Source organism: Mobula birostris, chromosome 12, assembly GCF_030028105.1.
Source record: "Mobula birostris isolate sMobBir1 chromosome 12, sMobBir1.hap1, whole genome shotgun sequence".
Classification (NCBI taxonomy): domain Eukaryota; kingdom Metazoa; phylum Chordata; class Chondrichthyes; order Myliobatiformes; family Myliobatidae; genus Mobula; species Mobula birostris.
The window spans coordinates 34,782,985-34,795,630 of NC_092381.1; the positions used below are offsets into that span (position 1 = coordinate 34,782,985).

Below are 12,646 nucleotides of genomic sequence, written 5' to 3' on the forward strand. Positions count from 1 at the left end.
TCGGGTTAAACTCCGTTTGACAGCACTTGGCTCCGCCTTGGGGGACGTCATTAATCTCGCCGATGTTTTGGACCAATCAGCGGCGTTGTACAGAATGGCACTATAAGGGTGTTTGACTGTAGCGGGGGGTTCGCTGCTGGGGACGGGAGAATTCAGTGGGTAAGTAAGTTGCTTTATTTTGCATTCTCAGAAGCTTCACTAAACGCTTGAAGATTATGGGCAAATGCAACTTTAAAAACTTGATTAATTTAAATTAATGAGTGTGGTTTAGGAATTCCCCAAAATCATTTTCCTTAAATGAGAACAATTTTTCCATGCATTCTTCGTCTTAAAATTCTGATTTATGAATTCTGGCAGAAAACTATATTTAATCTGAAACTATATTTCAACTGTTTGCCTATTAGGGTGGCCTTGGAAATGTCTGCTTTGCTTTGTATGTAAACAGACCCATAGCAAACGTATTAGTTTTGTTAAAGTTTACACTTTTGTTAACGGGGCCTGTGAGTATCAATCTTTATGCTTCAACAACTACCACGAAAAATTGATTCTCTCTGTCTCCTCCACACGTATTCTGACTTGTGCTCTGCAGTGCTCGCCAACTTTACCAGAGTTTCGAACTTGTTTAATGTGTGGTTTTGAGTGTCCTGGTCAAAGCTCTGCACGCGGTAATTCCTTGGCTAGTAGATACCTAAGGACGATTATAAGAATAAATTCATAACTGCTTACCATAATGGCACCAAAACACACTTTTCTCTTAAGGGACAAAGTTAGCCCTCTGATCAGTGCCACGTCACGTGGTTAACTGTAGCAGTATCAGGCAAAACCGGAGTGTGGAAGCTGTGCAATTCGATCTTTGCGCAATGTAGTCAACATTAAAGTATTTAAGAAAATTGCAATCACTTGTCAAACAACATGGCTCCAGCTGTATTTGTGACCACGAATCTCATTCCGAATTATTGTTGTTGTCTACTGGTTTATCCCGAAACCATTAAGTCCACAGTATTCATATATAACTTTAAACAGCTGTTCATTATTTGCAAGGAGAAGAACAGACTCACTTACTAAACAATCGTTCAGTCACGCTTGCACATTTCGCATCTGTGCCCAGCCAGCCAGCCAGTCAATCATCATAGTAGCAATAACCAGCATCATCCAAACATTGCACCACACTTGGCAGGTCAGATGTGGGATGTTATCGAATGGGGAATTGTGATAGCTGTTACTAATATCACACTTGAATGACTCCTTTGTGAGAGAAAGCTTTTCTAGTTTGCATTTCCTCCATTACGTCGCTGTGACTCTACCGCAGGTAGTAAGATCTATGCCTGTATCATGGCAGGTTGTGAAGCCATCTACCAAAATCTGGTCATCCATTCGAGTGATTACTTTGGGTCTCTTTCAGAACAGTACGGGGAAAGAAGTGTTTCAGCATGCTAATAGTCTGCACTTTCATATTTATGTGGTAGTGAGATTTTTATTGTATGCAGTTGAGTATGAACTGTGGACCAGTGTTAGTAGCCATGTTATGGGCCAGGTGCCATGGTGCTCACATTACAGCTTGCACTGTGCAGTGACTGCAGTGCTGCATCTGCATGCAGAGACCCTCTGCTCCATAGCAAAGCCTGCAATCCCTGCAAAATCATGAGCCCTCTCCACCCCCAAACTCTTAAATAACAGTGAATGAAATGTCATTCCAATGAATCCCTGTTGGAGGCCTCTGCACTCCAGTGATCTCTCTGTGGCATGTCGAAGTGCTGGGTTATGGACTGTAGTTTTTGTTGGATTATAGTTCACGGTCCTTGGTGGTGGAGGGAGTTCTGATACTTTCTGGTGGAGCAAGAGGGGGCAGGGAGGGTTGATGCTTTGCTGCTGCTTGTTGTGGGGCCTTGAGTTTCTAACATTTTTCTGTCATTCATTCTCTGGTGTTTTCTTCTGTTTTCATGGATGTCTGTGAAGAGTAAGAATTTCAGGTTGTATACCGTACACATTCTCTGGTTTTACAGTGGTATGCAAAGGTTTGGGCACCCTGGTCAAAATTTCTGTTACTGTGAATAGTTAAGTGAGTAGAAGATGAACTGATCTCCAAAAGTCATAAAGTTAAAGATAAAACATTCTTTTCAACATTTTAAGCAAGATTAGCATATTATGAAAAAAGAAAAGGAGCACTGTGCAAAAGTTTGGGCACCCCAAGAGATTTGAGCTCTCAGATAACTTTTACCAAGGTCTCAGACCTTAATTAGCTTGTTAGGGCTATGGCTTATTCACAATCATCGTTAGGAAAGGCCAGGTGATGCAAATTTCAAAGCTTTATAAATACCCTGACTCCTCAAACCTTGTCCCAACAATCAGCAACATGGGCTCCTCTGAGCAGCTGCCTAGCACTCTGAGAATTAAAATAATTGGTGTCCACAAAGCAGGAGAAGGCTATAAGAAGATAGCAAAGTGTTTTCAGGTAGCCGTTTCCTCAGTTCGTAATGTAATTAAGAAATGGCAGTTAACAGGAACGGTGGGGGTCAAGTTGAGTTCTGGAAGACCAAAAAAACTTTCCCAGAGAACTGCTCGTAGGATTGCTAGAAAGGCAAATCAAAACCCCCGTTTGACTGCGAAAGACTTTCAGGAAGACTTAGCAGACTCTGGAGTGGTGGTGCACTGTTCTACTGTGCAGTGACACCTGCACAAATATGACCTTCGTGGAAGAGTCATCAGAAGAAAATGTTTCCTGCGTCCTCACCACAAAATTCAGCATCAGAAGTTTGCAAAGGAACACCTAAACAAGCCTGATGCATTTTGGACACAAGACCTGTGGACTGATGAAGTTAAAATTGAACTTTTGGGCCGTAATGAGCAAAGGTATGTTTGGAGAAAAAAGGTGCAGAACTTCATGAAAAGAACCCCTCTCCAACTGTTAAGCACGGGGGTGGATCAATCATGCTTTGGGCTTGTGTTGCAGCCAGTGGCACAGGGAATATTTTACAGGTAGAGGGAAGAATTAATTCAATTAAGTACCAGCAAATTCTGGAAGCAAACATCACACCGTCTGTATATATTAAAAAAAAAGCTGAAGATGAAAAGAGGATGGCTTCTACAAAAGGATAATGATCCTAAACACACCTCAAAATCCACAATGGACTACCTCAAGAGGCGCAAGCTGAAGGTTTTGCCATGGCCCTCACAGTCCCCCGACCGAAACATCATTGAAAATCTGTGGACAGACCTCAAAAGAGCAGAGCATGCAAGACGGCTCAAGAATCTCACAGAACCAGAAGGCTTTTGCAAGGAAGAATGGGCGAAAATCCCCCAAACAAGAATTGAAAGACTCTTAGCTGGCTACAAAAAGCGTTTACAAGCTGTGATACCTGCCAAAGGGGGTGTTACTAAGTACTGACCATGCAGGGTGCCCAAACTTTTGCTTCGGGTCCTTTTCCTTTTTTTGTTATTTTGAAACTGTAAAAGATGGAAATAAAAAAGTAATCTTGCTTAAAATGTTAAAGAAATGTGTCATCTTTAACTTTATGCCTTTTGGAAATCAGTTCATCTTTTACTCATTTAGCTATTCACAGTAACAGAAATTTTGACCGATGTGCCCAAACCTTTGCAAGCCACTGTAAATGGAACCATTGAACCATTGACCAATGAACCTTTCGTAAAAGAATAGCAAACTAGCAAATATTGCAATTGCCTCTCTCCTGTTGACCTTTGCATTGTTGGAAAACACTAAACACATGTATAATTACACTAATAGCTGAAAGAAATGTAATAGCAACTAACCAGTATGTAGTTACTTATCACTTTGTTTGATTCCAAATTGCTATGGTCACCTCACTAAAGTCACATTGAGTGAACAATGATGGCAATGGCATCAATTCAACTTGTTTTGTGTACTGTGCTGTTCACTACATATAAACACTTATTAATATGGTAGGTATGCACTGTGATTTTCCACACAAATGTGTCTGGGTGCCATATATCTATTTTGAAACACAACAGCTTCTATTACATAGAAGCTGAACATCTTTAGGTTTCACCCATGTAGATTTAACAGAATCTGAAAAACTAAAATGGGTGTATTTGGCTATCCTGATTTCAAAATTGAAAGATTACTGAGCTGGATTGAATAAAAAGGCTTAATACAAATATGAAGAAAGCATAATGCAGCAATGTTTAATACTCTTGCAAATAAACTGTTAAAAGGAATCAAAGTTTAAAGCCAGGAAACAACTGGCAATATTTAAATTGGGCACTGTCTGAGGAAAGGAGAGTTTTAGATCTGGCTTCTCAGCAAGTTTTTTTTTAAGGGCAGAATGTAGTCAATTGGAATTTGTGGTATGGAGTTTTGGACATTATTGTCCTTGGTGCATACTAAGTGTGGAAGGAAGTTTCATGAATCCTGGGTGGAAGTAGGACAGAGATAGCTATGTCACGCTGCAGTGAATTCAGACTGTCAAGATTGGGATAGTGTGAAAAGTTTGTAACTGAGTTTAGGGTGAAAAAAAATGCCATAGTTGTGAACTGCCTTGGACTTGGAGACCAGTCTTGCTTTGTGAAACCAAACTATTTGTCCTCAATTGAAATGGAACTGGGGTCAATCCCACTGCTATAGTTCAGGGCAGTTGCCAATGCCTGAATGACTCCCCTAGCAAATGTGTATTCTGCCTTCTGCTAAACATAGTTTACTGGAGATCATTATCTTGCGCACAATTTGATTTTCTTTCTACGAGGCTTTTCCAGATATTTCTTTTGGAACTCGATGTAGATTTCGGTCAGCTCTGCCTTTTGATATCAACTGTGCCAATTGCCATGGCTACCAATGGAGAGGTTACAACACTTGCAAAACTTCTGCACCTGATCTTCCTGGCCACGTTCTGGGGGATGCAGATTTGGGTGACATTTGTATCTGGTAGGTGTCTTTCCTCTTTGCCATGCTAACTCTTTTCTAGAACTGTTGCCATTAACAGGCAGATTTCCAGCAACAGGAAAGGTTTAGATGAGACGAGACCTATCATCAATAATACTGTGTGAGAACCTTCACTAGAGAGGGTCCAAGTATAAAACAGTTCACCATCATCTTCTCAGGAACTTTTTTCCATTCACTTTTCAGGATCAGGGTTCTACTAGCTCTATTTCCATTAACTACCCATACCTAGCTACTTCTTGAAGATGGTGGTGAACTTCTCTGTTATTGTTCAGGTGTAGACATTCCTACTATGCTGGTGTATTTTGGTTCAGCGAAGAAGGAACAGCAAAATAACTTTAGGACAGTGTGCAACCTGATGGAAGGTGCAAAGATGATGAGTTCTTGGGTCATTGCACAGCACTCAGTGTTATATCTCAATGCACGGAGTATAAGAAATAAAGTGAATTGTTGCACTATTACAGATTGTCAGGTATGATGTTGTAGCCATCACTGAATCATGGCTGAAGGATGTTTGTAGTTAGGAGCTGAATGTCCTAGATTACACATTGTATGGGAGGGATAGGAAGCTAGGCAGAGGGGGTTTGTTGAATGCCTATGAGATGGCTTTTTAGAGCAGTTTGTTGTTGAGCCTACTCGGGGATCGACTATACTGGATTGGGTGTTATGTAATGAACCAGGGGTGATCAGGGAGCTTAAGGTAAAAGAACCCTTAGGAGGCACTGATTACAATATGATTGAGTTCAACTTGAAATTTGATGGGGAGAAAGTAAAGTCTGACAAGGCAGTATTTCAGTGGAATAAAGGAAAATACAGTGGTATGAGAGGGGAGTTGGCCGAAGTAAATTGGAAGGAGATGCTGACAGGGATGACAGCAGAGCAGTATTGGTGTGAGTTTCTGAGAAAAATGATGAAGGTGCAGGATAGATGTATTCCAAAAATGAAAAAATATTCAAGTAACAAAATAGTACAACTGCGGCTGACAAGGAAAGTCAACATTAATGTAAAAGCAAAAGAGAGGGCATACAACAAAGCAAAAATTAGCAGGAAGATGGAGCATTGTGAAGCCTTTAAAAACCTGCAGAAAGCAACTAAAAGAATTATTAGGAGGGAAAAGATGAAATATGAAAGCAAACTGGCAAACAATAGCAAATTGGATCATAAAAGATTTTTTCAAGAATGTAAAAACTAAAAGAGATGAGAGTAGATATAAGACCACAGAAAATGAGACTGGAGAAATAATAACGGGGGACAAGTAGATGGCAGATGAACTAAATGAGTGTTTTGCATCAGTCTTTACTATGCTAGCAGTGTGCCAGATGATGAAGGGTGTGAGGGAAGAGAAGTGCAGTTACTATTACAAGGGAGAAGTTGCTCAAAAAGCTGAAAGACCCAAAGGTACATAAGTCACCCAGACCAGATGAACTGCACCCTAGGATTCTGAAAGAGGTAGCGGTAGAGATTGTAGAGGCATTCGTAATGATCTTTCAAAAATCATTAGACTCTGATATGATGCCAGAGGACTGGAAAATTGCAAATGTCACACCACTCTAACAAAGGAGGAAGGCAGCACAAAGGAAATTATAGACCAGTTAGCCTGACTTAAGTGGTTGGCAAGATGTTGGAGTCAATTGTTAAGAATGAGGTTGTGGAGTACTTGGTGACTGAAAACAAGATAGGACAAAGTCAGCATGGTTTTCTAAAGGGAAAATCTTGCCTGACAACCTGATGGAATTCTTTGAGGAGATTACAGGTAGGATAGATAAAGGAGATGCAGTGGATGTTGTATATTTATTCCAAAGGCCTTTGACAAGGTGCCACATGTGGAGCTGCTTGCCAAGTTAAGAGCCCATGGTATTACAGGAAAATCACTGGCATGGTTAGATCATTGGCTGATTGGTAGGAGGCAGTGAGTGGGAATAAAAAATTCCTTTTCTGGTCGGCTGCCAGTGACTAGTGGTGTTCCCCAGGGGTCAGTGTTGGGACAGCTTTTTATGCTGTATATCAATGATTTAGATGATGGAATAGATGGCTTTGTTGCCAAGTTTGCAGATGATATGAAGATTGGTGGAGGGGCAGGTAGTGTTGAGGAAACATAGGCCACAGAAGGACTTGAACAGATTTGGAGAATGGGCAAGAAAATGGCAAATGAAATACGATGTTGGAAAATGCATGGTCATGCACTTTGGTAGAAGAAATAAATGTGCAGACTTTTTTCTTAACAGGGAGAAAATCTAAAATCTGAGATGTAAAGGGACTTGGGAGTCTTTGTGTAGAACACCCTAAAGGTTAACTTGCAGGAAGTGTTGGTGGTGAGGAAGGCAAATGCAATTTTATCATTCATTTCAAGAGGTCTAGAATACAAGAGCAGGGATGTGATGCTGAGGCTTTACAAGGAAATGGTGAGGCCTCAGCTTGAGTACTGGGAACAGTTTTGGGCTCCTCATCTATGAAAAGATGTGCTGGCATTGGAGAGGGTTCAGAGGAGGTTCACAAGGGTGATTTCGGGAATGAAAGGGTTATCATGAGGAACGTTTGATGGCTTTAGGCCTTTACTCACTGGAATTTAGAAGGATGGGGGGGGGGAGAATCTCATTGAAAACTCTCGAATGTTGAAAGGCCTAGACAGGGTAGATGTGGAAAGCATGTTTCCCCTGGTGGGGGAGTCTAGGATGAGAGGGCACAGCCTCAGGATAGAGGGGCATCCATTTAAGACAGAGATGTGGACAAATTTCTTTCGTCAGAGGGTGGTGGATTTGTTGAATTTGTTGCCACAGCTGTGGAGGTGGGTGTATTTAAGGCAGAGATTGATAGGTTCTTGATTGGACACGGCATAAAAGGTTGTGGTGAGAAGGCCTGGGAGTGGAGCTGAGGAGGAGATAAAAGGATCAGCTATGATTAAACTGCAGAGCAGATTCGATGGACCAAATGGCCTAATTCTGCTCCTATGTCTTATGGTCTTATCTTTCTTTGTAGAAGCAGTCAGGTTTGGAAAATGCTGTCAGAATCGCCAATGTGAGATACTGCAGTGTATTTTGTAGACAGTGTACACTACATCCACTATGTTCCAATCAAAGCTTGAGTTTTTAATGGGATACCAATCAAGTGGGCTGTTTTGTCTTGAATGGTGCTGAATTTATTAAGTTCTGTGGAACTGTACTTATCCAGACAAGGGGAAGGTGTCAGAATCAAAATGATGAAGAGTCTTTGACCTAAAATGGTAATTCTGTTCCTCTTTCCACAATGCTGCCTGACCTGCTGAATGTTTCTAGTATTTTCTGTTTGTATTTGAGAGGATGTACTGTTTAAATGACAAAAAAGTACTTTCAAAAGTATATGCTGGAAGAAATCAGACTTCTGGAAATTACCAAACCTGCACAAAGTCTAAATGGTGAAATAAAAAACAAGTTTCTGCTCACCTTGGACATGTTGGTGTCCAACATGAGTACTTAAGACTGAACAGAAACCTGACCAAAGGAATTTTTTTGAAAACAACTGTGACCACTATGGCAAGACCTGCAAGTCTGACATTGGTGTCTAAAGCCTCATATTCATTGCCATTTGATCAGAATAGCTTCAATATCTACTGTAACTTGGTAATCACTGGATGCTTAAGGTAATTATCTGATGCACTTTGATATAAAGCTTTGCCTTACTACTAACTCCTGTGGAAACAATTATTCTATATAAATCAGATTTAAACAGAAATGGATATAAAGAAATGGAATTTAAATGCAGACATTAAGAAAATTGCCCTTGTATATACTTGTTCACTTGATGTTAATAATGAGGTTCTTTTTATTGAAAATTATTTGTTGCCTTTTTACTAGTTCTGACAAAGGATCAGTGATCTCTTTCCATAGATGCTGCCTGACAGTCTTTTTTTCTCTAGCATCTTTTCTTGGTTTAGTTGCACATTTTCAGCATCTGCATTTTGTTTTAATTTTTATTCAAATAAGTTTACCAGATTAGAGGAAACCATTCACAAGTTAACCACAACTATAATGTAAAATCCCCTCCCTTTCAGTAGAACATTCAACAACTGCTTCTCAGAGGGGGAAAAAAACAACTCTGTTTGAAAACAGCATATCTGTTCTTTAATCTCAAAGGTCCAGGAATATGCTTCTTTTCCCCAAATCTGGATCTAGCTGCCACACCATCACAATTACATGTTATACTCCTGCCACAGCAGTAAATCAATCATATAACATTTTAACTGTATTGAGGTATCACCTTTGACTTACTTAGAGTTCCTTATGGCCCAGCAAAGTTTCATTTGCCTGCAATTTGTGGTCCTCCATATCTGGCCGAAATTTCTAATCATTAACATATCTTCCTGTCTGGAATTCCCTCCAGTCTCCAGCACCCCCTCAAGTGCGTAGCCCTATAATTTACATTTTAATTATTACTAAGAGCCCCTGAGTTCTCATGTAATTTGTTCTTATCGTCTTTTGTTGATTCCAGGCCAAAATACTTCTCATGCACTTGTAACTGATTTTAAAATGGGGAGGGGGGAAATCTGTCTTTTGTGTGGGGGGGGAAAAAGCCCAGGTCAGCTCACTGCATTGCATGTGCAACCAAGCCGACATATCAAACCAGCTAACTCAGTGTTTCCCATTATTACTATGTTAATAGTAGCAGGGCAGGTTGGGCCATGGGTAAGCTTTTGAAATGGGGAAGAAATGATTCAGGAATCTACCAGAATTCATTCAATATTGGTTATTGTGTGTTTTAAGGCCAGCAGAAAGAGGGGTTTGTGCTGGCTCTGTTGCAAAGACTATCCTTTCTCCAAACTAAATGAGTTTGCATCTGCTGACTTGATTGCACACCATATTAAAATGGCTACACTCTGTTTAGAATTCAACTCGAGGAATGTGGTGCCTTGATGTGGTTATTTCCCATCTAGAAATAACTACCCCACAACCAGTTTAATATTGACATCAAAACAAACCCATGGTGCTAAGCTAAATTAGTTTTTGGTTGTTATTGCAAAGCTGTCCTAGTTGACATGCATAATTGAATTTTTGTTAGTTCATTAGTATTGAAGGTGGAGGGTATTTGTGCTTTATGGGTGTAATGTATTCTGTTTGCATTTGCAATAGATTTTTACTTTTTTTCTCTTTAGAGGAGGGAATGGGGACTCCCCTTCCTCTATAAGCAATAGTTTATTTTGTAAAATTCTCCTCAACATCAGTATCATTGTTTTTGTTTTGCAGGTTTTATCATGGGCAGCAATCTCACCAGACACACATTTGGCTTCATCCAGAGCAAACTCTTTCCATCCTACTTTCACCTCGGATCTGCCTGTGCTTTCTTTAACTTAATGATCTTTGCAATCCATCATCCCAGTGAGCAGTTAAATCAAGAGGAGACATTTCAGGTACCATGCACAGTGTTAATCATTGCATAAGAAATTTGGAATGAACTGAAGTAAAGACAGCTAGTAATAGGGAAAGTGTCGACAGGGACACCTTCTGATCTTGTAGAGATGGTGCTTGCATTCTGTCCTTTTTTCTGAGTTTGAATTGTACATAAAGGCATATAACATCTTTTATACAGGCTGTGTAACATTGAACCATATGTGGGTGTTAAAGGATTGAAGCTCATTTTCTTGCACATATGGAAATGATCCTCCCCTGTATGCATTTAACTGAGATGACCTCGGTCACAGGCAATTGTTTTAACACAACTTGCTGTAGTTACAAAGCTCTCCTGTATCTAATTGTATCACAAAGTCGAGTTGGGATGTTCAAGTTCAAATTGGAAGATTTCTGTTGAATTTCTTGACCAGAGGTCAGCACGTCATTTATAACTTTTTTTCCCTAGATCTTCTGCAGCATCCTTTTCTGCAGTTGACTTGAGAGGACTAGGAAAGGATGTACAGGCTGTCATTCTAGCCTAGGTTTTGAGACATTGTCCTTCCTTAAACAATAAGTGGATGGTTTGTTTTTATGTTAACTGCAATAATCATAATATGAATTGTTAACTATAATGGCTGTTCACTTGCACAGGTGCTTGTTATATGAACTCAAGCTATGCAGATGCCTGGCACGTTCTTGGTCTATTTTGAAAAAGATGTAATAACCTAAAAAGTGGATATTAGCTGGCATAGTTAGTTGGAGGTGCTATTTAATTCACCATCCTTGCTAATGTAACTTTAAGTGAGATGTCTTTGCTAATTTCATGAATTTGTAATGACCATTAACCCACAGTAGAAAATGCCCTTCACTAAATTGACAGCAGTGTAGGAACAATCTTGAGTGAGATTTTCAGCAGTGCTGATTCAAAACATTTATGTATTTTTTGCAGATTATAATTTTATTCATTTGTGTTACTTTTGCTGCACTCAATGCTCAATGGTTTGGGCAGATAACTTCTGAAATCATGACTGACATGCATCTGATTGAAAGGAGCTGTGGACTCGGACAGGATATTGGATTGTCTACCAACAGAGAGGCCTATAACCAGTTGAAAGAGAGTAAACCCAAATACAAGGAACTTGCAAAGCAACTTGCAATGTATCACAATGCCTCCTCTTTATGTAACCTGTGCTGTCTCATTTGTAATGGGATAAGTTTGTACTACATAGCAACCAATTTATCCACATTATAAAGATGGTAAGAATAAAATAATTGAAATGATGTCATATAAAGGTTATTTTTGAACCAGAATGTGAGGTGTAAGACACTTCGTATTGTTGCTTGGTGAGCAGTAAACCAAATGCACCTTTTGCACACTTATGGAGTAAGTGTCAACAGCACCACCTAGAGTAGGTAATCACACAAATTAAAGAAATCGACATTTTTTTATCTCCATATATCTTACTGGTTATAGGACAGTTAGGATTATTTGAGGTGGTGGAACTTCTGTCCATCTTTATCCTTGCTTGGCTAATACATATTGACTTAATTCTTCCTACTTTCAATTTAATGGGACTAGGCAAGCAGTGATAAACCCACTTGGGCCATGCTAGAGAATCCCTTCACTATATGTTAGAACTTTCTCATGAACTGTTATAAGTGTCTATGTACACTGGTGACCAATATATAAAGCTGGAAACTTTCAAATAGAAAGTTAGACTATTTGATTAGAATAGTTCATATGTAATATGGTACTGGAAGAAACTACAGTGGTCCATCTGGTTAGGCCTTAATAAAACATTGTTGGCTATTGACATTGGCATCAGCACTATGTGGTAGCTACAATTTGAAAAGTGTACTGTACAATTATCTATTCCACATGTTCTGCATAGGTCAACTTGTACAGTTTTTAAATCATTTAAAATTATGTATAATGAATACAATTTACCTGTTTTTCTGTTTATTTGAATAAAAATTCAGTTATAAGGTGTGGTGCATGGAAAGATTTACTGTTGTACATATTTTACATTGTTTACCCACATGATATAATTTTGATATTGTTTCAGTTACACAAGTGTGGCAGAATGATTATACAGCAGGTCTATGAATGAGGTTTATCTTTTTTGGTAACACTGCAAAGGTAGGAGTCAGATTTGGAGGATGGTGCAGCACAAAAATAGGCTTTTCATCCCATTTTTGAAGATAAATTCTGCTAGTTGCCTCCTTGCAATTTAAATATTCATCAAACTCACTATTCAATGTCCAGCCAGGTAACCTTACATTAGAACTGTTATGACACAATATACTATTATCAAACTTAATGTTAGCATTGCTTTTTTTTTTCTCTCCAGAGGTAATATCTCACCTGAAGCCT

At 39.4% G+C, this 12,646-nt stretch overlaps 1 protein-coding gene across 4 annotated transcripts; it reads left to right on the plus strand.

The window, feature by feature from the left end:
• Position 1: 1 nt before the first annotated feature.
• On the plus strand, positions 2-12,258 carry LOC140205832 (transmembrane protein 205). 4 transcript variants are annotated; one of them, XM_072273592.1, is made up of 4 exons: positions 2-163; positions 4,754-4,897; positions 10,129-10,292; positions 11,222-12,258. In XM_072273592.1, the coding sequence occupies exons 2-4, from the start codon at positions 4,798-4,800 to the stop codon at positions 11,522-11,524; spliced, it is 567 nt and encodes a 188-aa protein (XP_072129693.1). In that variant the 5' UTR covers positions 2-163; positions 4,754-4,797; the 3' UTR covers positions 11,525-12,258. The 4 variants fall into 4 exon arrangements, with proteins under 4 accessions (XP_072129693.1, XP_072129692.1, XP_072129689.1 ...); XM_072273591.1 differs by having other exon boundaries at positions 2-159; XM_072273588.1 differs by having other exon boundaries at positions 3-159; positions 4,719-4,897.
• The last annotated feature ends 388 nt before the right edge of the window (positions 12,259-12,646 follow it).